Source organism: Coregonus lavaretus (genome assembly GCF_964263955.1).
Source record: "Coregonus lavaretus genome assembly, contig: HAP1_SCAFFOLD_1352, whole genome shotgun sequence".
NCBI lineage: Eukaryota > Metazoa > Chordata > Actinopteri > Salmoniformes > Salmonidae > Coregonus > Coregonus lavaretus.
The window spans coordinates 48,511-75,760 of record NW_028160412.1 but is presented as its reverse complement, the minus strand read 5'-3'; the positions used below and the strand labels follow the sequence as shown (position 1 = coordinate 75,760).

The window sequence follows — 27,250 nt, the reverse complement described above, 5'->3', positions numbered from 1 at the left end:
TAATTATCCTAACCTGCTACGTTAATTATCCTAACCTGTTGCGTAAATTCTCCTAACCTGCTACGAAAAATCTATTTTGACAAAAGCTGTATCCCATCTTGACAAAACTACAGGCGGGCACAACCGGCACAAAGTTACCACAGCCACAAAGTCATAACCTTAATTTAAGGTTAGGGTTAGGCATAATGTTAGCAGTGTGGTTAAAGTTAGGTTCAAAGAAGATCAATTGTAGAAATAGGGTTTATGACTTTGAGGCTGTGGTATCTAGTGATGACCAGACACAACTCTTATATAAAGGTTTTTTTCCAGTGGCACAATTAGGCCTGGGCTTAATAATATTACTACACAGATCACACACGTAACGTTAGCTAGCTGACCTAACAACAGCAGTCAAGCACCCAAGCTAACTGGCTAACGTTGGCTAGCTTGCTAGCTACTTCAAGACACAAATGAGAGAACAGCTCACTGACCATTTTACTCACCCTATTGAAATGGATACTTGCACAGTGGAGTCTTTTGTTAAGACATGTAGCTAGCTAGCTAAACAATGAACCATAATCCCAACTCATGACATTACTACCCTGCATGAATCTGCAGGTAGCTAACCAACCCAGTTCAATGCTAGCTAGCTAGCTAACACTAGACTATAACTAGCAATGCAAATGGCTCTGAGATACAAATAATATTCCTACACAGATCATACACGCAACGTTAGCTAGCTAGCTAGCTAACAGTACACTTTAACTTGAAATGAAAATGACTTTCTGTCAAAATTAGAAACGTCTGGCATTCTCTGGATGTATGGTGCTTTCAAGAAAACTGGGAACGCTGAAAAAAAACAAGTTTGAATCATGATGACGTCAGTGATCTTCAGGTCGGAGCTCTAGAAAGAGGCCCGAGTTCCCGACTTGCAATTCCGAGTTGGATGATGGTTCAAAACACATTTTCCCAGTCAGAGCTTGTTTCCTTCGAGTTCCCAGTTGTCTTGAACGCACTGAAGTCTGAGATTTCCCAGTTCTGAGTTTCCAGTTGTTTTGAGCGCAGCAGAAGTCATGCTGGATTGACAGCATGGCCAATGTTTTAATGTTTATCCTTTTAAGCTTGGAAAAGAGACCCTTAAAGCCAGACTTGGACCACACACACCCACTCCACTGAATAGCAGGCTAGTGATTGCTTTGCAATGCTTGCAGTTAGCCACTGATTCCTTCCAAACCACCCATTATTGAGTTTGCGATTTCCAACTTGTTTACATTTACATTTTAGTCATTTAGCAGACGCTCTTATCCAGAGCGACTTACAGGAGCAATTAGGGTTAAGTGCCTTGCTCAAGGGCACATTTACGTCATTTAGCAGACGCTCTTATCCAGAGCGACTACAAATTGGTGCATTCACCCTATAGCCAGTGGGATAACCACTTTACAATTATACTTTTTTTTTTTGGGGGGGGGGGTAGAAGGATTACTTTTCATTTGCTGTGACGTAGTCCCCGTGAGTGACAGAACACTGAGACAATCACAACACAACTAGAGAACATTACCAACCCCTACGCTCCGTATTTTCCGCTGGCTGCCCCACCACCACAGAAAGCACTGAGCAAGGCTGAAACACCTGCATTTTGGAGCTGCTTTACTCAAGAAAGCAAAAAAGAGACCATGTTTGTATGCGGCTTTATTAACTCAATGATTATTTTTTAAAATTTTTTACATTGTTTGCAAACTGATATGTGACACGTAATTAATGCTAAAATAACATGCAAAACAGGCAAAAAAATACTACCGGTCAAAAGTTTTAGAATCCCTACTCATTGAAGGGTTTTTCTTTATTTTTTAATATTTTCTACATTGTAGAATAATAGTGAAGACATCAAAACTGTGAAATAACACATATGGAATCATTTGGTAACCAAAAAAAGTGTTAAACAAATCAAAATATATTTGAGATTCTTCAAATAGCCACCCTTTGCCTTGATGACAGCTTTGCACACTCTTGGCATTCTCTCAACCAGCTGCTTCACCTGGAATGCTTTTCCAACAGTCTTGGACCTTTGGCAGAAGATTTGCTGGTACTACACGTCTCCTGGAAATATATGGTTGTGGTGGTAGCATTTTACACTTTTTGTGGAAGTAACGTAGGGCAACAATTATTTGTTGGTAAAGGTATCAACCGAAGCGTACCGGCTAGAATATTGTTTAGGGACAATGAGGGAGCGTTGGGAGCTGCTTTTGAAAGGAAAGATCAGTCAACAAAGGGAATGGGATGGGTGTCTAAAGAAGGTGTGAAAAGTCTTTAGGAAGGCAGTTCTTACATAGTATGAATTGTTGTGTAAGGGAGATTGAGGAGAAATGGCACATGAATCGTTCTCATACACAATACATTTACTGTCTAAGCACAACCCTGCACAACCAAAACCCCCTTCCTCATCTCAAAGTACTGTCTGTAAACCTCCCCCAGCCCATTGACAGATCATCCATGTCAATAGGAGCCCTTTGCAGGGGATTTTTGTAGACGTGTCTTTGTATTGTGTTTAGAGAATCTACAGAGAGAAGAATGAGGTGGTTGTGTCATTACTGTTGTGGTCTTGATTTTATACCTTTCAGTGTCCCTTACTGGTTTCTGTCCCACAATCTTGTTGTGCTCCATAACCGCAAGGCGTGTCCCCTCCCTCATGCTTGTGTACCCAAAATGCCCCCCGCTTTGGGGTATTTTTCAGCAGGGCGCTGTGGAATGACTCCAGATAACCTGAGTTTTACAAAGAGAAGAAGAGTAAACTAAATCGATGACGTGGTCTGGAAGGTTCTCTGTGGTCCTCCTCGGGCTACATCTAACCACCTGGAACACAAACACAAACCTATACAAACACAAACCTATACAAACACAAACCTATACAAACACAAACCTATACAAACCTATACAAACACAAACCTATACAAACACAAACCTATACAAACACAAACCTATACAAACACAAACCTATACAAACACAAACCTATACAAACACAAACCTATACAAACACAAACACAAACCTATACAAACACAAACCTATACAAACACAAACCTATACAAACACAATTCCTATACAAACACAAACCTATACAAACACAAACCTATACAAACACAAACCTATACAAACACAAACCTATACAAACACAAACACAAACCTATACAAACACAAACCTATACAAACACAAACCTATACAAACACAAACCTATACAAACACAATTCCTATACAAACACAAACCTATACAAACACAATTCCTATACAAACACAAACCTATACAAACACAAACCTATACAAACACAAACCTATACAAACACAATTCATGTTATGTCATGCTTACTGTAAGCCGGAATTCTTACTGGTTGGTAGGTGATCAAAATCTTACGTCATGCAATAAAATGCAAATTAATTACTTAAAAATCATACAATGTGATTTTCTGGATTTTTGTTTTAGATTCCGTCTCTCACAGTTGAAGTGTACCTATGATAGAAATTACAGACATCTACATGCTTTGTAAGTAGGAAAACCTGCAAAATCGGCAGTGTATCAAATACTTGTTCTCCCCACTGTATCTTAGCCGTCAGCTTGTAAACATTCTTTTCAAATTTACCTTCACCTTGTGTAGAGCTAGGGGTTGGAAGCGCATGCTGGTGGAATCAGATTCTGTACCACATATAAACAAAACACACAACAATACTCAATTTAACCACCCCCACTAATTGTATTGATCTCTATAAGATTGGCTAGCTTAGCACACCTAACATGGACATTTCAATATTGTCAGCTTGCTGTTAGCTAGTGTTACGAGAATTTCTATCTCTAATTCAACCTAAGCTTGAATCATTACCAGAGGTTGTAAGGCTCTGGTTTTAATCATCAATGATTCAAGGTCCACAACCCACAAGGATTATCTGTATCTTTATTCATGGAGAGCTCTGGCGCCCAAAACCCATACCCTCCTGTTTTATACCTCGACACACAAAGGCACCCTGCTCCGCCCACCTCTAGGAGGCCCCCTGTAACCCGTTTTCTCAGTCCCCTTCACCCTGGAATGTTTAGTCCCGCCCCCCTCTGTTAGTAGGTTGACAATACATTATAATTCTAACACAGTTCACACATTTATACTGTATTTGGGGTGAAATCCTTTAGTCACTATTCTTAAAATACAAATTAATCTAACAATCCACCCCTTTGACTAAATATCTTCACCTTCAGGATAAATGTATTTTACAAGCATGATTAACCTCAGAGATCACGTCAGAACTAATAAACATTTCATCCAATTGCGGTCTTTTCAGGGTCCAAATCCTCGTCATCCACCAAGCCTGGAGGATAGTTTTTTTTTTCACATTCCCCTGGTCAGAGTCCGGAGTCAGTCCATCTCTCATCATTGTTCAGATACTGCACCTCACCAACGCCTGATTCACCAATCCTCGGACACAGGGAACAAGACAACAACCACATAATACAAGAATACCCATACAAACGCTGACCGCACCCAAGACGGTGGCCGCCATGGTTTTCCATTTACCAAATATTTCCTCAAATCACCCTATCCACGATGTACTAACCTCTGAGCTCTCAGTTCATTCTTCACTTAGTGCAGTTAATTCTGTAAGAGCTCTGGTGACTGTCCCATCCAGTGTGGTGGTGTTAGGGATAAATGTGCAACAATGGCTTATCATTCTATAGACACCGGCCCTTTCTGCCTGATCTAGAACCAACCTCTACTAAGTTATGAGCGGGATGGCGGATAATCGCTCAGAGATCCCCTTTACTGCATCTCTAGTCTGGTCAATAAATCGTTGTTGGTTGTAATAGATATAATTTATCCAATCCATATTTTTGTTTATTGTCACCCACCAGGAAAATGTTGTGGTAAACCCCTCCCATATTTGATTCATAGCTTTGTATTTGTCTGGAACACCCCTGGGGATGCCTATACCATCTATCCAAATTGGGCTATTTCCTTCCTGACCTATATTTCTCCTCCTGATTATTCTTCCTGTCACTGGTCTTTGATGACTAATTCTTACAGGTTTGGACCAACAATACTGGGGCACAAGTACCCACCCATCCTTCTGGTAATGTCTGTCGAATGCTCTCTTTGTTAGTACATGCCCACCACACATCAGTCAGAGGGATGGTAAGGTTCATAAATTTTCCCCTCCCTTCCTTATCTAAATCAGTCCCATTAATTATCTCCTTACAGCCATCAAAATCACCCAAGTTACGGGTGCCATTTCTATGTCTGTAACACTGGTATTCGCCAGGAGTTAAAGTGAATCTAGGTGGGCTGGCCGAGTATGTCAATTTTGCCAGCCCAATCCCTGTGCAATTTGGCTCTTTTTGATTGGACCCCAGGTCTAATACACAGGGAAACATTGCCTTTGGCATTGGGGTGGTCAACATTGTCGGTCGCCCAATGGAGCATGCATAACAATTGGTCTCCCCCAAGGCCCTAGCGGTGTACTTCATCCACTTTAACCAGATTCTCATCAGGGACCCCCTCCACTTCCCCTTGGTTCCATTCTTGGAGGAGAAAATCTTTCACAGTGGATGGGTTAGTCGAATTGACTCCGTCATCCCTTTACTGATCTACTCTGTCTATTGCTATTAATGACAGTACCTGTGCCCTCCATATCTTTCAACTCCATCAAATGTAATCTTAGACAAGTATCCCGTCCGTATACGTCCGCGCAAGCCCAGTAAGTTATTTTCATGTCCTCTCTAGTGACCTTTACTATTGTTACTACCATCTCTGTGGGGATATCGTTATACCTTCTTATTCTCCATCTGGACGTCCAGCCCCCCCCCCCCCCCCCCCCCCCCCGTCTCATCTCTCCATCCCCCAGTATCTCTAAATACCTGAGCCCAGGAACAATCCGCAGAGGGAGCTGAACATAATTACAATGGGATTTTATAATCCCACGTTGCTTGCTTATCTGCCCTGATAAGATCCCTGATCCTAATTTTGAATCTTACTCCCCACCCTTCTCTGACCCCTATTTTGTAGATCACTCGTCCTTGACGGTCAGTATGTCGGGTCGCTTCCCTTTTATTTCTTAATAATGGTAAGGCCATAGCGTAATTGGTGCGAGGTGGTGGTGGATCTTGACATACCAAGACTATTGCCGAGACTATGATGCAGCTCAGGGTCACCCATATCCCCAAAAACCGCCAACCCTCTCCTGCCTTTAGTCCTTCTGCTTGGTACCACCCCATACTCACACCCTAAGAACACACTACAGTGATGATAGGTCGGGGTAGGAGATCTTCGTTGACAGAGGTGATCCCCGGACCATATTGGTCGAGTTCTGCTCTCCAACTCTGTGTGTGCTAAGTGGTGCTTGTATGTGGTCGTACCTCTTGCAGTGGGTAACATGGACCCAGGTTCCTTTCTCTGCTATTCTAATAGCCAAGGCGGTGACCAATATAACCTGATAGGGCCCTTCCCAACAGGCCTGCTTCCAGTTTTCCTTCTAGTGACTGAATGCTCACCAGTCACCTGGTTAGATAATGGGTCACCTTCTCCTTTAGTTCACCTGTGGGGCACAAAACCTCTGACATACGGGTGTGGTTAATAAACTATCTTCACACATGTTCAGATTAATCGAATAATTTCTGACTGCATTCTCTTTCTAGACTGTATCTAAAAAAATGTTTTTTCTTAAAAGTATTTTGTCCTCTCCTTCGTATATTATTTAATCCTACAATTAGCCTCTTCCCCCCTCTTGACACATAGTTCTGCTCATGTGTCAATATTACCACCTACCTAAACAATCCCTTAGGTAATTTATCAACCAATTGCCATGCCTTTCATTTTTGAGATTGTCTTTTGCTTCTTTATTGCTTCTCCCACTTCCTTTGTATTTTATGGCAGCTAAATTCGACTTTCATCCAGTTCAGAATCAATTAGTAATCCAGTCATCAATCTCTTATCTTGTAAAAACACTTATGTTTAGTTCAAACTCTGTTCTACCCAGGCTCTCCCGGGCTTGACCTGAAGACTGATTGTTGGACATGACAAGTCCATATTTAGGTCACCTAAGTCTTCTGCCTAGCAACAAAGAATAAAAACCTCTATGTTCGTGATTAACCCAGTTATCTCTAATAGCCCACCAAAAAAAACCTCATCATTTTTAAATCACGACCAATGTCATATCCCTCTTTACTCTCTACCATTTGGATAACATCCCTGATATATGTATGCCTCCTTAGAGTTCCAAATGATTTTACCATGGGCTGCCATCGCCTTCCCATAGATAAGATCACTTAATTTACCCGTATGCAGTACATAATGGAGTACCCAAGCTTTACAGCAGTTTATCATTACCAAAAAGCTCATCATTTGTTTGTTTTTTTACGGTTTTGGCGCTTCAAGTATAGCAGTTTTCCTGGATGAGTTTAACATTCGCCCCTCCTGAGTTATAGTGTGTCCTAGGTAAATGACCTCGCTCTGCCAAAGTTGAAGTTTCTTTTAGCTCACTTTGTGTCCCTGTTCTGCCAGGAAGGTTAACAATTGGATTCTATCCCTCTTACATCCCTCCTGAGTGGGATTAGCCAATAGAATATAATCTACATAAACTAACATTTGGCTTCCTTCCCGAGGTTCAAACTTTCCCAAATTCCTAGTTATAGCCTGGGCAAAGATTGTAGGACTTTCCGAGTAGCCTTGAGGCATCCTAGCGTAAGTCCATTTCCTTCCCTGAAAAGTAAAGCCAAACCACCCCTTACTATCCGGATGAACTGGGATACTAAAGAAAGCATTAGCTAAATCTATCACTGTAAAATAGGAGTTCTCTGGTTTCAATTGGTTCAGCAATGTATGTGGATCTGGTACATGGAATGGAATGGAATTGCTGCTAACTCAGCCTCCTGTTCCTGAGTTAAGAAAATCTCTTCCTGTCATCCGTTAAAACTTGTCTCCAGATGGACCCTGGGCTGGGTTTTTGCTCTCCAATTCAACTTTCTTCTATATCTCCCAGTGGAGTGGCTATACTGATCCCCATTTGGTGTATTCTGCCAGTCAGTAATGTTTTTCCCCTGTTTTATCCATTTACCTAGTGATAACCATTCCTCTGAATGTTATTTCACTAGGGCAACATGGGGGCTCCACCTTTCTCTGTACAGCCTCTGGCTCTGTGGTCCCAACTCCACCTCTACAGCTGCACGTTTTTTATCATAGTGAACCCATTTTAACCCAATTGTTTTTTCTGTGGTTTTTAACACTTCTTCCTCATAATCTGGGTTAATCTGGGTTAGGGCCTGGGTGCTCGTTACACCATAATGTACAGTGTAAGTCGTCTACTGTCATCTTGGTTGATCCAATCACTAACTCATTTCCTAGGTCTATTAGTGCTTTCGGTATGTCTGTAAATCCCCCTCTTAGCAGATCCTGGCTATACCAATAGCATGGTTTTCCCTCCCCGCTCAATACCATATTATCCCTTACGACATATGCCTTCATACCCCTCAGCGTAGGCTTCACAGCTACGTTCAACTGAGTCATGGCATCCCTTCCTAGTAAATTGACTGGACACAGGCTTGATACCAGTACAGGTAAGCATACCTCTCCCCCTGAATCTTCATGTTGTAAAGTCACAGGGGCTGATAATCGCTCCATAAATTGATAGCCCGAGGCCGAGCGTACCATGATTTTTTCCCCATTAATTCTAATTATTTTGGGTATGTCGGCTACACAGATTGCTGTTCGACATGCTCCTGTGTCACACAAGAATTTAATATTTTCCCCCAATATTATTAAGGTGAGGTATGGTTTCTGTTCTTGCTGCAGAGCCAATTCAATTGTTTCCAATTCAAACACTTCCCACCCCGTATCAATGGGTTCCTCTGACCCCCTCTCCTGTCTTAGGGTGCACTACACCCTCTATAGCTCTTCCTACATCTCGCTGTGTCCACGCCCTATATACATCCAGTGTGTCTGGTGCATGCTCCTCCCCAGCCCTTGGGTTCGGCAAGGCTATCAAAGGGTACTGGTCATCCCCTTCCTCATCATCTAACCACTCTCTCTTCCCTGGCTTATTATAGTCTTCTAATCTCTTCAACTCCCTGTGTTTAAACTCTCTGTGTTTACTTTCTCTAGCTCTTCCTGCCTCTTTCTCTCTATCTAACTCTACCCTTAACCTGCCTATTTCCTCTCTACCCTTCTATCATTACTGAATCAATGATAATAACTGCAATAACTATCAATAATAATTATAATAACTATTACGAATTATATTGTGCCCTTTTTCTGATGTTATAATTGTAGTCTATTCCATCACTTTAGTTTAAAATATACATTTCTTTATAACAAATCCAGAACCCACCACAGGCTGGCGCTATTCCCCCAGCACAACAGCCAATGCCACTTGCTTCCCCATAACGAAAATAAATTATCGTTCTAAAATTTTCCAACTATTTGTATTTTCCCGCTAACCCATTTCAGTTCGCTATTCAATCTCTTTAACCGTTCTCTCTGATTCGGCCCCAATCAATAAAACAAATACTTGATATCGTTGATCAGCATACACTTAATGACATTCCTACCATCTGAACTATGTACTGTCTCTCACCTCCCCCCCCCCCTCTCCTGCTCCTTCCTACATTATGGGGGAGGCGCGGGAAACTTCCCTACAATCTTCCTTCTTAGGAAATAATGTCATTCGTACTTGTAACATATTTTCATAGACCTATCTAGAATATTACTAAAGCTATCTAATGCAACTTTTAATACACGTAAAAACTCTCTCTCCCTACACCCATTCCCCATTGAATAAGTGCGTCTTCCTAGTTACCCCATAACCACGCCTCAAATCTTTTATTCAGCATTTAACCAACCAAATACTAAGTAGTATCCGGTTATCATTCATACCCGCCATTGAATTCCCTCATACACACATATTTCACCTTATGCCATTCAAATGCCCAACACAACATAATAGTTCAATGCAACCCTCTATTGGTTCTGCAAGTCGCTCCGGACCAGAGCGTCTGCCAAATGACCAAAAATGCAAATGTAAATATTCTCTACTTTCTCACTCATGACGTACGTCTACGTTTGAGTGAGAAAGTTCATACATATGCATCGTTGGAATTTTATAGGTACCTCTCAAATAATCGCTTCGTGGTGTTTTTAGCCAATTCTTAATTGACACGAATCATTTTTTCAAACATTTTACCCGTTGAACCAAAAAATTGACTGTCCTATCTCCGACACTGTCCTTTTATTTACCCCTGCAGTCACGATGGTTAAATATTCCTTTGTTACCATTAAAGCACTTTCGCGCTTAAAAAAACACTCGCTGTCTCTAGCCCCTCCTTTCGCTGTTTTTTCAAATCCGTTTTACATGCATCTGCCTAATCATATAACTTCTAACTTTTTTACTTCGAGATGCCCAATAAATTCATACCTCTTCTCCCAAATGGATCCATAAAACATATTTCTTCGATCTCTTCCTAACATATATCTTTCATCCCCCGTTAATTCTCGGACCTCTTTAGAAGATTTCCCATGGTGGAAAAATAAGAAATCCCCCCCTTTAGTAATAATTCCCAGAATTATTCTTCTAGGAGCTATTATTTTAGTGCGTCTCTTGAGCCAATGTATGATCTGCTTTTGTAATTAACCATTTAAAATTATTTAACCCCTAACCCAGAGTTTTTTATTTAAAACTCCGGTTTCATGAAAAGAGTCAGATAACAATTTTTTCTCACGCGACTTATTTTTAGCTCCTTCCTTGAAACAATTATCACGTATTCCGATGGATTCAAGTCTCACGCGTACACAACATTATACAATCATTTGCCAAACCTATTTGTAACCTAGAGGTCATAACTGCTCCAGTTTACAGAGTTATAGCAAATCCCCAGTTGTTTACGCGACTTTTGACCTGTTTAATGTATCCATAGCACACGACAAAAATCATCCCTTTCCCTGTTTATCGTAATATTGTACCCAGTACAATCTCAATAAAAACTAGTTTACATTGGTGATGGCCATTCACCCCGTGTCATTTCGGACTAGATTATTTTGGTAATAGCTATTTACCTAGGGTCAATTACGGACCCTCCCCGTTTTTGTCTCCTGAGTGGCACAGTGGTCTAAGGCGCCGCATCGCAGTGCTAACTGTGCCACTAGAGATCCTGGTTCGAATCCAGGCTCCGTCGCAGCCGGCCACGACCGGGAGACTCATGGGGGGCGCACAATTGGCCCAGCGTCGTCCAGGGTAGGGGAGGGAATGGCCGGCAGGGATGTAGCTCAGTTGATAGAGCATGGCGTTTGCAACGCCAGGGTTGTGGGTTCGATTCCCACGGGGGGCCAGTATAAAAAAATATATATATGTATTCACTAACTGTAAGTCGCTCTGGATAAGAGCGTCTGCTAAATGACTAAAATGTAAATGTAGTAATAATTATTACTTCCGTTGAGATTTTGGTAACTATTCTCTTCCTTGCACAATAATTACTTATTCTTATACAAGTTCAAATCATTTCACCAAAATCCATGAATAAAAATTACTGACCTTTTCCTTGCAGTTTGGATTTAAATGTTTTTTCAAACTTGTTAACGTCTTTATCGTTCATAAGAGTAATCACCGGCCTGTTTATAACCTTAACGTCGAAGGCCAGGACTATTCTCCACGGATGCAATCATCCGCCCGTGCACGGTTTCGGTGTTTCTAGAACGACAAAGATGTATTTAAGCTCCGCTCAAAGGACCACACTGTTACGAGAATTTCTATCTCTAATTCAACCTAAGCTTGAATCATTACCAGAGGTTGTAAGGCTCTGGTTTTAATCATCAATGATTCAAGGTCCACAACCCACAAGGATTATCTGTATCTTTATTCATGGAGAGCTCTGCCGCCCAAAACCCATACCCTCCTGTTTTATACCTCGACACACAAAGGCACCCTGCTCCGCCCACCTCTAGGAGGCCCCCTGTAACCCGTTTTCTCAGTCCCCTTCACCCTGGAATGTTTAGTCCCGCCCCCCTCTGTTAGTAGGTTGACAATACATTATAATTCTAACACAGTTCACACATTTATACTGTATTTGGGGTGAAATCCTTTAGTCATTATTCTTAAAATACAAATTAATCTAACAGCTAGCGTCACTAAATTGGCAGCAAGTTTTCTAGCCAGCTGAGAACCAACTGACCAAACATAGACGATTGATACACATTCATCATTGCTACCAACACACAAACAGTAAGTTAGCTATATCAACAATTTCATTTTTAGTAACAAGAGTGTGTTTTTCCAGACAAAGATGGCTACCAGATTGAACTACTCTTAATTGCTAACGTTAACTAGCTTTATGTTAGCGAACGCTAGTTAAAGATAGAAGGAACATACAAAACATGTTTACTCTGCTGAAGGTACCAGTCTAGCAGTGACTAACATGGCATAGGACAAAATTGATTGACAGTGTGTATCCAAAAGATACGGTGAAATAGATACTCGCGCTTGTTTGTAATTAGTACAGCTACACACAGAACACCACACGGACAGGATGACAAAAAAACTAACTTTTTCGAGCCAATCTGAAATGTCCCTTTAAAACAATTGTTAACTTTTTACAACCAGGACAGGACGAGAGAGAGAAGGGTAGACCAGAGACAGCAACGTAGAATACTGAGAGACAGCAATGTAGAATACCGAGAGACAGCAACATAGAATACTGAGAGACAGCAACATAGAATACTGAGAGACAGCAACATAGAATACTGAGAGACAGCAACATAGAATACTGAGAGACAGCAACATAGAATACTGAGAGACAGCAACATAGAATACTGAGAGACAGCAACGTAGAATACTGAGAGACAGCAACATAGAATACTGAGAGACAGCAACGTAGAATACTGAGAGACAGCAACATAGAATACTGAGAGACAGCAACGTAGAATACTGAGAGACAGCAACATAGAATACCGAGAGACAGCAACATAGAATACTGAGAGACAGCAACATAGAATACTGAGAGACAGCAGCGTAGAATACTGAGAGACAGCAACGTAGAATACTGAGAGACAGCAACATAGAAGACACGGAGAAAGTGATGGAGCGAGGCAGAGGAGACTGGATCACTTAACGCTGCTCAAAGTGCACCAAATTCATGTGTTTACAGCGCCTTCAGAAAGTATTCATACCCCTTGACTTATTCCACATTTTGTTGCGTTACAGCCTGAATTTCTCACCCATCTAAACACAATACCCCATAATGACAAAGTGAAAACGTGTTTTTAGAAATGTTTGCAAATGTATTAAAAATGTAATACAGAAATATCGGATTGACATAAGTATTCGCACCCCCATGTTAGAGTCACCTTTGGCAGCGATTACCGCTGTGAATCTTTCTGGGTAAGTCTCTAAGAGCTTTGCAAACCTGGATTGTACAATATTTACACATTTTTTAAAAATGATTCAAGCTCTGTCAAGTTGGTTGTTGATCATTGCTAGAAAGCTAGATAGCCATTTACAAGTCTTGCCATAGCTTTCAAGACGATTTAAGTCAAAACTGTAAATAGGCCACTCAGGAACATTCAATGGTAAGCAACTCCAGTGTATATTTGGCCTTGTGTTTTAGGTTATTGTCTTGCTGAAAGGTGAATGTATCTCCTAGTGTCTGGTGGAAAGGAGACTGAATCAGGTTTTCCTTTAGGATTTTGCCTGTGCTTAGCTCCATTCCGTTTCTTCTCTAATCCTTGCCGATGACAAGCATACCCATAACATGATGCAGCCACCACTGTGCTTGAAAGTATAAAGAGTGGTACTCAGTGATGTGTTGTGTTGGATTTGCGCTAAACATAACGCTTCATATTCAGGAAATAAAGTTAATTTCTTTGCCACATTTTTTGCAGTTTTACTTTAGTGCCTTGTTGCAAAAAATTCTGTACAGGCTTCCTTCTTTTCACTCTGTCCTTTAGGTTAGTATTGTGGAGTCACTACAATGTTGTTGATCCATCCTGTTTTCTCCTATCACAGCCATTAAACTCTGTAACTGTTTTAATGTCACCATTGGCCTCATGGTGAAATCCCTGAGCAGGTTCCTTCCCCTCCGGCAAACAAGTTAGGAAGGACGCCTGTATCTTTGTAGTGACTGGGTGTATTGATACACCATCCAAAGTGTAATTAATTACTTCACCATGCTCAAAGGGATATTCAATGTCTGCTTTTTTTTTTTTTACCCATCTACCAATAGGTGCCCTTCTTTGCGAGGCGTTGGTAAACCTCCCTGGTCTTTGTGGTTGAATCTGTGTTTGAAATTCACTGCACAACTGAGGGACCTTACAGATAATTGTATGTGTGGGGTACAGAGATGAGGTAGTCATTTAAAGAATCATGTTAAACACTATTATTGCACACACAGTGAGCCCATGAAACGTATGTGAATTGTTAAGCAATTTTTTACTCCTGAACTTATTTAGGCTTGACGTAACAAAGGGGTTGAATACTTATTGATTCAAGACATTTCAGCTTTTCATTATTTATTATTTTTCTAAACATTTCTAAAAAACATAATTCCACTTTGACATTATGGGGTATTTTGTGACACAAAATCTCTATTTAATCCATTTTAAATTCAGGCTCTAACACATTGTCTTTTGGTAAAAAGTCAAGGGGTGTGAATACTTTCGGAAAGTATTCAGACCTCTTGACCTTTTCCACAATGGATTTAAAAAAATGTATTTCCCTCATCCATCTACACACAATACCCCATAATGACAAAACGAGAACAGGTTTTTAGAAATGTTTGCAAATGTATTAAAAATAAAAAACTGAAATACCTTATTGACATAAGTATTCAGACCCTTTGCTATGAAACTCGAAATTGAGGTCAGGTGCATCTTGCTTCCATTGATCATCCTTGAGATATTTCTACAACTTGATTGGAGTCCACCTGTTGTCAATTAAATTGATTGGACATGATTTGAAAAGGCACACACCTGTCTATATAAGGTCCCACAGTTGACAGTGCATGTAAGAGCAAAAATCAAGCCATGAGGTCGAAGGAATTGTCTGTAGAGCTCAGAGACAGGATTGTGACAAGGCACAGACCTGGGGAAGGGTACCAAAACATTTCTGCAGCATTGAAGGTCCCCAAGAACACAGTGGCCTCCATCATTCTTAAATGGAAGAAGTTTGGAACCACCAAGACTCTTCCTAGATCTGGCCGCCCTGCCAAACTAAGCAATCGGGGGAGAAGGACCTTGGTCAGGGAGGTGACCAAGAACCCGATGGTCACTCTGACAGAACTCTAGAGTGCCTCTGGGAGATGGGGGAACCTTCCAGAAGGACAACCAACTCTGCAGCACTCAACAAATCAGGCCTTTATGATAGATTGGCCAGACAGAAGCCACTCCTCAGTAAAAGGCACATGACAGCCCGCTTGGAGTTTGCCAAAAGGCCCCCAAAGGATTCTCACACCATGAGAAACAAGATTCTCTGGTCTGATGAAACCAAGATTGAACTCTTTGGCCTGAATGCCAACCATCACGTCTGGAGGAAACCTGGCACCATCCCTACGGTGAGGCATGGTGGTGGCAGCATCATGCTGTGGGGACGTTTTTCAGCGGCAAGGACTGGGAGACTAGTCAGGATCGACACAAAGATGAACACAGAGAGATCCTTGATGAAAACCTGCTCCAGAGCGCTCAGGATCTCAGACTCCACCTTCCAACAGGACAACGACCCTAAGCACACAGCCAAGACAATGCAGGAGTAGCTTCGGGAGAAGTCTCTGAATGTCCTTGAGTGGCCCAGCCATAGCCCGGACTTGAACCCGATCGAACATCTCTGGAGAGACCTGAAAATAGCTGTGCAGCAACGCACCCCATCCAACTCGACAGAGCCATAGAGGATCTGCAGAGAAGAATGTGAGAAACTCCCCAAATACAGGTGTGCCAAGCTTGTAGCGTCATACCCAAGAAGACTCGATGCTGTAATTGCTGCCAAAGGTGCTTCAACAAAGTACTGAGTAAAGGGTCTGAATTCTTATGTAAATGTGTTTTTTCAGTTTTTTATTTTTAATAAATTAGCACAAATGTCTAAACCTGTTTTTGCTTTGTCATTAAGGGGTATTGTGTGTATATTGATGAGAAAAACAAACAATTTAATCAATTTTAGAATAAGGCTGTAACGTAACTAAATGTGGAAAAAGTCAAGGGGTCTGAATACTTTCCGAATGCACTCTCTCTCTCTATCTATCCATCCATCCATCCATCCATCCATCCATCCATCCATCCATCCATCCATCCATCTATCCATCTATCTATATTTCACTGTAGCTGTTGAAATGTCTTTATTTATTTGCCGGGGGAGAATGCCCCCAAATCTCCCTACTGGCTTTGGGCTAAGCCTCCAATGTTTTCAAAACCTAGAAACTTCCCTGGGATTTTCTCAAAGTTGCTGAGATGTCACGTGTCCTACTTATATCAGTACCCTCCTAACAACCTAATCTAGAAAATAAGCCATTACATTTTTTTGTTAACCAAATTTGACTCATTGACCTTGGCCCAGTTATCCCCCTGGCATCGTCTCTTCCTTTCTGGCGACAATCCATCTTAACTCCTCCTCCACATTTACTGGATTGGTTGAACAGTGCAGAAGAGAACCTCCCCCAACAGTTTTTTTCTTTCTTCTTCTTGTGAAGACCAGTATGTATAGAGTACCACAATATGAGTCACAATACCCATTAAACCTAGCGGTCAAACAAGGAAATGGTTCCTGTTGTTTTTCCACTATTCATTTTTCCCATAGGGGATTTTAGAAACACTTAAAATAAGGGCTGTGTTTGAGTAGGCTTACTCTGGCATGACGTTTTGATAACCGTGTAAATCTCTCTAGGACAAGGTGACATTTATCAATGTATTTTTTACCCCTCCAAAATTAAATGCTATTTAGCTGCTAATGTGGCTATCATAAAGAACTACAAATGCCATGATGATCTGGACGAGACTGCCGAATCGAGGCAATGTCAAGAATCTCTGGATTAATTGTCTAATTTGAGCTAAATGTAGTCATTAATAAATTGGCTAAATGTCTTTAAATTGACAATTCTGTGAACTGTCTTGTGCAAGTTTTAAATTGACACAATACTTGTTAGCAAAGGGTGCCTGCTAGAAATGACATGCAGGAGCTTGCAGGGATTTGTAGTCTTGCATGATGTCTACTTTGATGCTAATTAGCATTTTAGAATCTGAGAGTAAATAGAGCTGAATATATTGATAAATGTCACCTTGTCCGAGACAGATTTACATGGTTATCAAAACGTCACGCTAGGGTAAGCCTACACAAAACACAGCCCTTATTTTAAGTGTTTCTAAAATTCCCTATGGGAAAAATTCATGGTGGAAAAATGACTGGAACCATTTCCCTGTTTGAATGCTTGGTTTTATGGGTATTATGACACCTCCACCGTGAGGCTCTATTGAAGGGGATCTAGCAAACGGGATCTAAATTAGTTTCAGGCGTTTCTTTTATGCTACTTCAGTTATTGAACAGCGTATATTGTCAACGTCCCGCCTCCGCTCCACAACTATTGGTGCCTTGTCCCGTCAATAACAATTTTATAGGTTTCAATTGGTCTGTGGTCATAACTACTGTACCTTTGGACCGTGTGACCAGAATGTAAACACTGAGGGCGCTTCCTAAAGGCTTCCCTATTCCCTTTTTTTGACCAGAGCCCTGTGGATCCTGTTCTGAAGTAGTGCACTAAGTAGGGAATAGTTTGGGACGAACCCTACACTGGTTGTAAAGTGGAAGGGACACCAGGGTCCAATTACTCACGCAGTGAGAAGTGAGAACATCTGTACCTGCGAGCCGAGTGTCTCCAGCGGTGATTATATTTTTTTGTCACACTGGTCTCTACCTCAACTCACCATTATTTTAACATTATAGTCTTTATAGTTGCCAGCCGAGCCATGCCGAAGACAGCTGACCACCGAACACACCTGGTTCTAGAGAACTACATCGGAGGAAAGTTTGTTCCGTGCTCCCGACACATCGACTCCTACGACCCTTCCACCGGGGAGGTCTACTGCAAAGTGCCCGACAGCGGGAAGGATGAGGTAGGGTTTAGATACCACGCACGATCCCATGGTCGTCCTCGGATGAATGTCTTGTCGTTTTGCATTTTGTTAGCTGCAGAAAGTAAATGTTCATTTATCCCTTAGCTGTGTATTGGGTGCGTGTAGTTAACCCTGGTAGCGTACGTGTTCAAGTGCCTCTACAATGTAGTGTAGTAGTAAGTAATGGTGTATGCTGCTATTATGATACAACGTATCTATCATGTACCAACAGAATGTAGCCTATGTAACAACAATGTCATTGTAGCCTATCACGTTGTGTGATTGGACACACTAAATACTGTAGACCTATAGGCAAACCCATACAGAATGAAGAAAGTAGAAGACAGAGCACCGTAATATGAGCTGGTAATAACGCGTGATATTCTGACATGCTACCTTACATTGTTCTGCCTCCTGCTGAGTCACAGAGATGTACCTTTGCTCTGTGCAAAGTCAAACAGACTGACAGCTAATGATTCAACAACTACTAGGTCAATGGGACTCTGGTCTAGTCGTTTTATTAAACACACACACACACACAAAAAAAACATGTTTAAGTAAGATGTTAGGCTGGCTAAAAGCTGAAAAGTCAATATATTCTGGCGACTAGAATACCTTTGTTGTTTTTCACTGTCTAGTTTGGTTTGGAGTGTCTGGTGTTTCTCTCAACATAGTAGTTTGTCTCTGGATGTGTTCTATAGTATACTATATGTTATGTTCAAATCTTTTTCTGCTAGGCTCTTTATGGACTGCAGTTACATGGTATTTGGCTTGACAGACACGCGCGCACACACACACCAACCCTGTCCTGATTGGTTGCAGGTGGAGGCTGCGGTCCAGGCCGCCAGAGAGGCGTTCCCTGATTGGTCAGCCCGTAGCCCAGCTGAGAGAGGTCAGGTGATGAATAAACTGGCTGACCTGATGGAAGCTCACCTGGAAGAGTTCGCCCAGGCCGAGTCCAGAGACCAAGGTAATAACCTCTATCCCCCTGACCTGATGGAATCTCACCTGGAAGAGTTCGCCCAGGCCGAGTCCAGAGACCAAGGTAATAACCTCTAAACCCCTGACCTGATGGAATCTCACCTGGAAGAGTTCGCCTAGGCCGAGTCCAGAGACCAAGGTAATAACCTCTAACCCCTGACCTGATGGAATCTCACCTGGAAGAGTTCGCCCAGGCCGAGTCCAGAGACCAAGGTAATAACCTCTAAACCCCTGACCTGATGGAATCTCACCTGGAAGAGTTCGCCCAGGCCGAGTCCAGAGACCAAGGTAATAACCTCTAACCCCTGACCTGATGGAATCTCACCTGGAAGAGTTCGCCCAGGCCGAGTCCAGAGACCAAGGTAATAACCTCTAACCCAACCCCTGACCTGATGGAATCTCACCTGGAAGAGTTCGCCCAGGCCGAGTCCAGAGACCAAGGTAATAACCTCTAACCCCCTGACCTGATGGAATCTCACCTGGAAGAGTTCGCCCAGGCCGAGTCCAGAGACCAAGGTAATAACCTCTAACTCCTGACCTGATGGAATCTCACCTGGAAGAGTTCGCCCAGGCCGAGTCCAGAGACCAAGGTAATAACCTCTATCCCCTGACCTGATGGAAGCTCACCTGGAAGAGTTCGCCCAGGCCGAGTCCAGAGACCAAGGTAATAACCTCTAACCCAACCCCTGACCTGATGGAATCTCACCTGGAAGAGTTCGCCCAGGCCGAGTCCAGAGACCAAGGTAATAACCTCTAACTCCTGACCTGATGGAATCTCACCTGGAAGAGTTCGCCCAGGCCGAGTCCAGAGACCAAGGTAATAACCTCTAACCCAACCCCTGACCTGATGGAATCTCACCTGGAAGAGTTCGCCCAGGCCGAGTCCAGAGACCAAGGTAATAACCTCTAAACCCCTGACCTGATGGAATCTCACCTGGAAGAGTTCGCCCAGGCCGAGTCCAGAGACCAAGGTAATAACCTGTAACCCCTGACCTGATGGAATCTCACCTGGAAGAGTTCGCCCAGGCCGAGTCCAGAGACCAAGGTAATAACCTCTAATCCCTGACCTGATGGAATCTCACCTGGAAGAGTTCGCCCAGGCCGAGTCCAGAGACCAAGGTAATAACCTTTAACCCCTGACCTGATGGAATCTCACCTGGAAGAGTTCGCCCAGGCCGAGTCCAGAGACCAAGGTAATAACCTTTAACCCCTGACCTGATGGAATTTTGCCTGGGAAGTCTGGACCACAGCAAGACCATTTGACTTAAAGACACCATAACATTTTGATTGTGTTTGACATTACAACATGATGTTTCCTTACTAAAGTTTGTGTAGCTACTAGAAGTGTAAGTATTGTGTCTGTTTTTCAGCTAAAACCCCCCATGTAGTTATAACTATGTTTAAGTAGTCAGCTGTTCCCTCCTGCGACTGTATTACTGTGTTCCAGGTAAAACAGTTTCCTCCTGTGTGTATTACTGTGTTCCAGGTAAAACAGTTTCCTCCTGTGTGTATTACTGTGTTCCAGGTAAAACAGTTTCCTCCTGTGTGTATTACTGTGTTCCAGGTAAAACCGTAACGTTTGCCCGTACGGTGGACATCCCGCGGTCAGTGTATAACCTCAGGTTCTTTGCCTCTTCTGTTCTCCACCACACCACCGACTGTAGTACGATGGACCATATCGGCTGTGTCAACTACACCGTCCGCAGTCCTGTGGGAGTGGGTGAGTACTAGCCGTCTGTGGGTGGGTGTGTTTCCGTGTGTGTGACCAGGCCTTGAGGCACTAAAAGCTTTTTGAAGTTATGAAGCTCGGCCGCGCCAATATTGTTTGCCTGCCGAGAGGGCGGTACTACTTAGGGAACCGAGTGCAAAACGATTTGACATCACGCCAAGAAATGTGTCAAGTCAGACGTCGACTGCGCGCTGAACGATCAGTAGACAACGGGAGATCCACATTCGGTGAGATGTGTGCAACTCTTTAAAGTCCTGTTTTTAAAGCCTTGGAAATGCTTATGGGTTAGAGTGGCCTTGTTTGTTATGGGTATTGCAGTCAGGGTGAGTGTGTGTCCCTAATGGTACCCTGTTCCCTACGTAGTGCACTACTTTAGACCAGAACCCAATGAGCCCTGGTCAAAAGTAGTGCACTATAAAGGGAATGGGTCTCTTTCTCATTCTTTGTGTGTGTAGCTGGTCTGATCAGTCCCTGGAACCTGCCTCTATACCTGCTCACCTGGAAGATCGCTCCGGCTGTTGCTACGGGCAACACGGTGGTTGCTAAGCCCAGCGAGATGACCTCGGTAACTGCCTGGATGATGTGCGAACTACTGGAGGAGGCCGGTAGGACTACACTACCCACAATGCAACACGACTCACTTCATTACAACTAAGCAGCAACGACACTGGGAAGAACTAGACTGGTGAAAGCAAACTCCTCTTTCCCTTCTCTTTCTCTCCCTCTCTCTCTCCCCATTTCTCTCTCTCCTTCTCCTTCCCCTCCTTCTCCATCCCCCTCCCTTCTCCTCCTCTCCCCTCCCTCTCCCCCCAGGTTTTCCTCCGGGTGTTGTCAACGTGGTGTTCGGCACCGGGCCGCGGGCGGGCGACGCTCTCGTGGGCCACCCTGACGTCCCATTGGTCAGTTTCACGGGCTCCACGGCGACGGCCCAGCGGATCACAGAGCGCTCTGCTCCGTTCTGTAAGAAGCTGAGCCTGGAGCTGGGGGGGAAGAACCCTGCCATCATCTTCTCAGACGCTGACCTAGACCAAGCTGTCACCACAACCGTACGATCCTCCTTCTCCAATCAGGTGAGAGTAAGACTCAGGATGGGCCAATAGAGTGAGAGAGGTACTCAGGATGGGCTAATGGTGCGAGAGCATCATCAGAGGCTGGCCAATCATGGAATATTGAGTTTGCGGTTGAGTAGGATGATGTAACATTATAGAATGCTCAGATAAAATAAATGCATTGGCAGAAGTGACATGTTCTCTGTCATGTAGAATGATGAATCATATCAGCTGTATTCATGACAGTTTTATACATGGAACCCTTCTGAATAACCCTCAATGGAGAGATATTCTGAGCTGGGACATGCAGGGTGCAAGTTCATGTGTTGGCCACATGGTGGTGACATGTCTCACATTTTACTAGCTGACAGTAAAGTCTTCTTCTTCTTCTTCTTCTTCTTCTTCTTCTTCTTCTTCTTCTTCTTCTTCTTCTTCTTCTTCTTCTTCTTCTTCTTCTTCTTCTTCTTCTTCTTCTTCTTCTTCTTCTTCTTCTTCTTCTTCTTCTTCTTCTTCTTCTTCTTCTTCTTCTTCTTCTTCTTCTTCTTCTTCTTCTTCTTCTTCTTCTTCTTCTTCTTCTTCTTCTTCTTCTTCTTCTTCTTCTTCTTCTTCTTCTTCTTCTTCTTCTTCTTCTTCTTCTTCTTCTTCTTCTTCTTCTTCTTCTTCTTCTTCTTCTTCTTCTTCTTTTCTTCTTCTTCTTCTTCTTCTTCTTCTTCTTCTTCTTCTTCTTCTTCTTCTTCTTCTTCTTCTTCTTCTTCTTCTCCTCCTCCTCCTCCTCCTCCTCCTCCTCCTCCTCCAGGGTGAGATCTGTCTGTGCACCAGTAGGATCTACGTAGAGAGAAGTATTTACCCAGAGTTCCTGAAGAGGTTTGTGGCGGCAACGCGGGAATGGAAGACTGGCGCTCCCTCTGACCCTGACAACAATAACGGAGCTCTGGTCAGCAGAGAACACCTGGAGAAGGTCTGACATCACATACATTTAATATACATGGTTATGTGTTTCCACTAGGATTTTGTTTTGGTGGGATGGAGTTTTGGCCTGCCTGGTGACATAACCAATATGACCAATAAAGAAGACCGTTCCAAACCTCTCAGCCAATAACAGCTAGTTTTCAGTTTTCCCCTCCCCATACGCCCACACCATTCTGTTGTTGGGGTACGCCCACACCATTCTGTTGTTGGGGTACTCCCAGACCATTCTGTTGTTGGGGTACTCCCAGACCATTCTGTTGTTGGGGTACGTCCACACCATTCTGTTGTTGGGGTACTCCCACACCATTCTGTTGTTGGGGTACGTCCACACCATTCTGTTGTTGGGGTACTCCCAGACCATTCTGTTGTTGGGGTACGTCCACACCATTCTGTTGTTGGGGTACGCCCAGACCATTCTGTTGTTGGGGTACGCCCACACCATTCTGTTGTTGGGGTACTCCCAGACCATTCTGTTGTTGGGGTACTCCCAGACCATTCCAACACAGAAAACCATTCAGACCCTGACTTTTTCCACATTTTGTTACGTTACAGCCTCGTTTTCCTCATAAATCTACACACAACACCCCATAATGACAAAGCAAAAACAGGTTTTTTTAAGTTTTTGCAAATTTATAAAAAAATTGAAATATCACATTTACATAAGTATTCAGACCCTTTACTCAGTACTTTGTTGAAGCACCTTTGGCAGCGATTACAGCCTCGAGTCTTCTTGGGTATGACGTTACAAGCTTGGCACACCTGTATTTGGGGAGTTTCTCAGATTCTTCTCTGCAGATCCTCTCAAGCTCTGTCAGGATGGATGTTAGATCGGGTTAAAGTACGGGCTCTGGCTGGGCCACTCAAGGACATTCAGAGACTTGTCCCGAAGCCACTCCTGCATTGTCTTGGCTGTGTGCTTGGGGTCGTTGTCCTGTTGGAAGGTGAACCTTCACCCCAGTCTGAGGTCCTGAGCGCTCTGGAGCAGGTTTTCATCAAGGATCTCTCTGTACTTTGCTCCGTTCATCTTTCCCTCGATCCTGACTAGTCTCCCAGTCCCTGCCGCTGAAAAACATCCCCACAGCATGACGCTGCCACCACCATGCTTCACTGTAGGGATGGTGCCAGGTTTCCTCCAGACGTGACGCTTGGCATTCAGGCCAAAGAGTTCAATCTTGGTTTCATCAGACAAGAGAATCTTGTTTCTCATGGTCTGAGAGTTGCTTCCGTCTGGCCACTCTACCATAAAGGCCTGATTGGTTTGAGGTCGGGTGATTGTGGAGGCCAGGTCATCTGATGCAGCACTCCATCACTCTCCTTCTTGGTCAAATAGCCCTTACACACCCTGGAGGTGTGTTTTGGGACGTTGTCCTGTTGAAAAACAAATTATAGTCCCACTAAACCCAAACCAGATGGGATGGCGTGTTGCTGCAGAATGCTGTGGTAGCCATGCTGGTTAAGTGTGCCTTGAATTCTAAATAAATCACTGACAGTGTCACCAGCAAAGCACCATCACACCTCCTCCTCAATGCTTCACGGTGGGAACCACACATGTGGAGATCATCCGTTCACCTACTCTGCGTCTCACAAAGACACGGCGGTTGGAACCAAAAATCTCTCATTTGGACTCATCAGACCAAAGGACATATTTCCACCGGTCTAATGTCCATTGCTCGTGTTTCTTGGCCCAAGCAAGTCTCTTCTTATTATTGGTGTCCTTTAGTAGTGGTTTCTTTGCAGCAATTCGACCAGTATGAAAAATGTAAGTCGCTCTGGATAAGAGCGTCTGCTAAATGACTAAATGAAGGCCTGATTCACACAACCTTCTCTCAACAGTTGGTGTTGAGATGTGTCATTTATTTGGGCTGCAATCTGAGGTGCAGTTATTCTAATGAACTTATCCTCTGCAGTAGAGGTAACTCTGGGTCTTACATTCCTGTGGCGGTCCTCATTAGAGCCAGTTTCATCATAGCGCTTGATGGTTTTTGCGACTGCACTTGAAGAAACTTTCAAAGTTCTTGAAATGTTCCATATTGACTGACCTTCATGTCTTGAAGTAATGATGGACTGTCGTTTCTCTTTGCTTATTTGAGCTGTTCTTGCCATAATATGGACTTGGTCTTTCACCAAATAGTGATATCTTCTGTATACCACCCCTACCTTGTCACAACACAACTGATTGGCTCAAACGCATTAAGAAGGAAATAAATTCCAAAAATTAACTTTTAACAAGGCACACCTGTTAATTGAAATGACTTCCAGGTTATGAAGCTGGTTGAGAGAATGCCAAGAGTGTGCAAAGCTGTCATCAAGGCTACTTTGAAGAATCTCAAATATAATACATATTTTGATTTGTTTAACACATTTTTGGTTACTACATGATTTCATATGTGTTATTTCATAGTTGTGATGTCTTCACTATTATTCTACAATGTAGAAAATAGTAAAAATAAAGAAAAACCTTTGAATGAGTAGTTGTGTCCAAACTTTTGATTGGTACTGTATATATCATCTTTTTTGGAGTGGCTGCCTCAATTTAAGTTAATATAGGGAAAACACTGAAGTATGTTACAGGAAATCTATACGGAAAATTGGGAATTTTTAGGACTAGTGGGGAAATCTTTCTTTCCATCCATGTACAGTATACTCGCATGTTATTTACCTTGGCAGCCCCCCTCCAGGTGGATAGCTTCATGACCCTGGTCTGTGTAGAGTTTTAGAGTTAGGGTTATATTAACAGATGCACCTGTCTAACCTGTCCCTTCCCCTCCAGGTGCGCAGCTTCGTGACCCTGGCGCGGTCGGAGGGTGCCACGGTGCTGTGTGGGGAGGGCGAGGACCCGCTGGTGCTCCCGGAATGTAACACCGGCGGCTACTTCATGCGTCCCACCGTCATCACCGGCGTAGCCGAGTCATCCCTTGTGATGCAGGACGAGATCTTCGGCCCCGTCGTCTGCGTCAACCCCTTCGATGGGGAAGCCGAGGCTGTCGCTAAGGGCAACGGGGTACGCTACGGCCTGGCGGCGACCGTGTGGACGCGGGATGTCGGGCGAGTGCACCGGGTGGCGAGGAGGTTAGAGGCGGGGCTTGTCTGGACCAACTGTTGGCTGGTCAGGGACCTGAACCTACCGTTCGGAGGCATGAAGAACTCAGGGGTGGGGAGGGAGGGAGGGAGGGATAGCTATCACTTCTTTACGGAGGTCAAGACCATCACTGTTAAACACTGAGAGATAGATAAAGAGAGAGAGGTGACCTGAAATTAAAAGTCCCCATAAGGAAAGTGAAACAAGGAAAATGATCCCTTGTCGGGACATTTCCCACTTCCCCACGAGGACAATGTCTATTTTAAGCTTAGGGGTTAGGTTTCTGTCTGGATGTCTTTCATCAATAAAGCTTTCTGTCTGGATGTCTTTCATCAATAAAGCTTTCTGTCTGGATGTCTTTCATCAATAAAGCTTTCTGTCTGGATGTCTTTCATCAATAAAGCTTTCTGTCTGGATGTCTTTCATCAATAAAGCTTTCTGTCTGGATGTCTTTCATCAATAAAGCTTTCTGTCTGGATGACTTTCATCTTGCAATCACAGCTGCAGTTGTTTTTTCTTTCTGGTGCTGTGATATGTGGTTGTGTTCTACCCAACTGTCCCTTAATGGAAAATGACTCAACTAAAAGTAAAGATCCCTTAATGGAAAATGACTCAACTAAAAGTAAAGATACCTTAATGGAAAATGACTCAACTTAAAAGTAAAGATCCCTTAATAGAAAATGACTCAACTAAAAGTAAAGATCCCTTAATAGAAAATGACTCAACTAAAAGTGAAAGTCACCCAGTAAAATACTACTTGAGTAAAAGACTAATAGTATTTGGTTTTAAATATACTTAAGTATCAAAAATAAATGTAATTGTTAAAACATACTTAACTATCACAAGTAAAAGTATAAATCATTTCAAATTCCTTATATACAGCAAACCAGACCGCACGATTTTCTTGTTTTTTATTTATTTACTGATAACCAGGGCACACTCTAACACTCAGACATCATTTACAAACAAAGCATGTGTGTTTAGTGAGTCCACCAGTTCAGAGGCAGAAGGGATGACTTTCCATTCCTGCTAAGCATTCAAAATTTAACGAGTACTTTTGGGTGTAATGGATGGAGTAAAAAGTACATCATTTTCTTTAGGAATGTAGTGAAGAGTCCAACGGCGGCGAGCTTTACACCACTCCAGCCGACGCTTGGCATTGCGCATGGTGATCTTAGGCTTGTGTGTGGCTGCTCGGCCATGGAAACCCATTTCATGAAGCTCCCGACGAACTGTTCTTGTGCTGACGTTGCTTCCAGAGGCAGGTTGGAACTGGATAGTGAGTGTTGCAACCAAGGACAGACGATTTTTACGCGCTTCAGCACTCGGCGGTCCCGTTCTGTGAGCTTTTGTGTCCTACCAC

The 27,250-nt window shown here is 43.1% G+C and overlaps 1 protein-coding gene across 3 annotated transcripts; it reads left to right on the top strand.

Moving 5' to 3' along the window:
• Positions 1–17,783: 17,783 nt before the first annotated feature.
• Positions 17,784–26,387, top strand: aldh8a1 (aldehyde dehydrogenase 8 family, member A1). 3 transcript variants are annotated; one of them, XM_084196303.1, is made up of 7 exons: positions 17,784–18,080; positions 18,903–19,050; positions 20,626–20,781; positions 21,246–21,395; positions 21,604–21,860; positions 22,636–22,797; positions 25,579–26,387. In XM_084196303.1, the coding sequence occupies exons 1-7, from the start codon at positions 17,934–17,936 to the stop codon at positions 26,029–26,031; spliced, it is 1,473 nt and encodes a 490-aa protein (XP_084052429.1). In that variant the 5' UTR covers positions 17,784–17,933; the 3' UTR covers positions 26,032–26,387. The 3 variants fall into 3 exon arrangements, with proteins under 3 accessions (XP_084052429.1, XP_084052428.1, XP_084052427.1); XM_084196302.1 differs by lacking the exons at positions 17,784–18,080; positions 18,903–19,050 and adding an exon at positions 19,520–19,725; XM_084196301.1 differs by lacking the exons at positions 17,784–18,080; positions 18,903–19,050 and adding an exon at positions 19,732–20,254.
• Positions 26,388–27,250: the final 863 nt, after the last annotated feature.

Bases quoted from the DNA above. Each gene is read 5' to 3' on its own strand.
- aldh8a1 (XM_084196303.1), top strand. From the start codon at position 17,934: ATGCCGAAGACAGCTGACCACCGAACACACCTGGTTCTAGAGAACTAC. The intron at 18,081-18,902 runs GTAGGGTTTAGA...GATTGGTTGCAG, and splicing joins CCGACAGCGGGAAGGATGAG to GTGGAGGCTGCGGTCCAGGC. The intron at 21,396-21,603 runs GTAGGACTACAC...CTCTCCCCCCAG, and splicing joins CGAACTACTGGAGGAGGCCG to GTTTTCCTCCGGGTGTTGTC.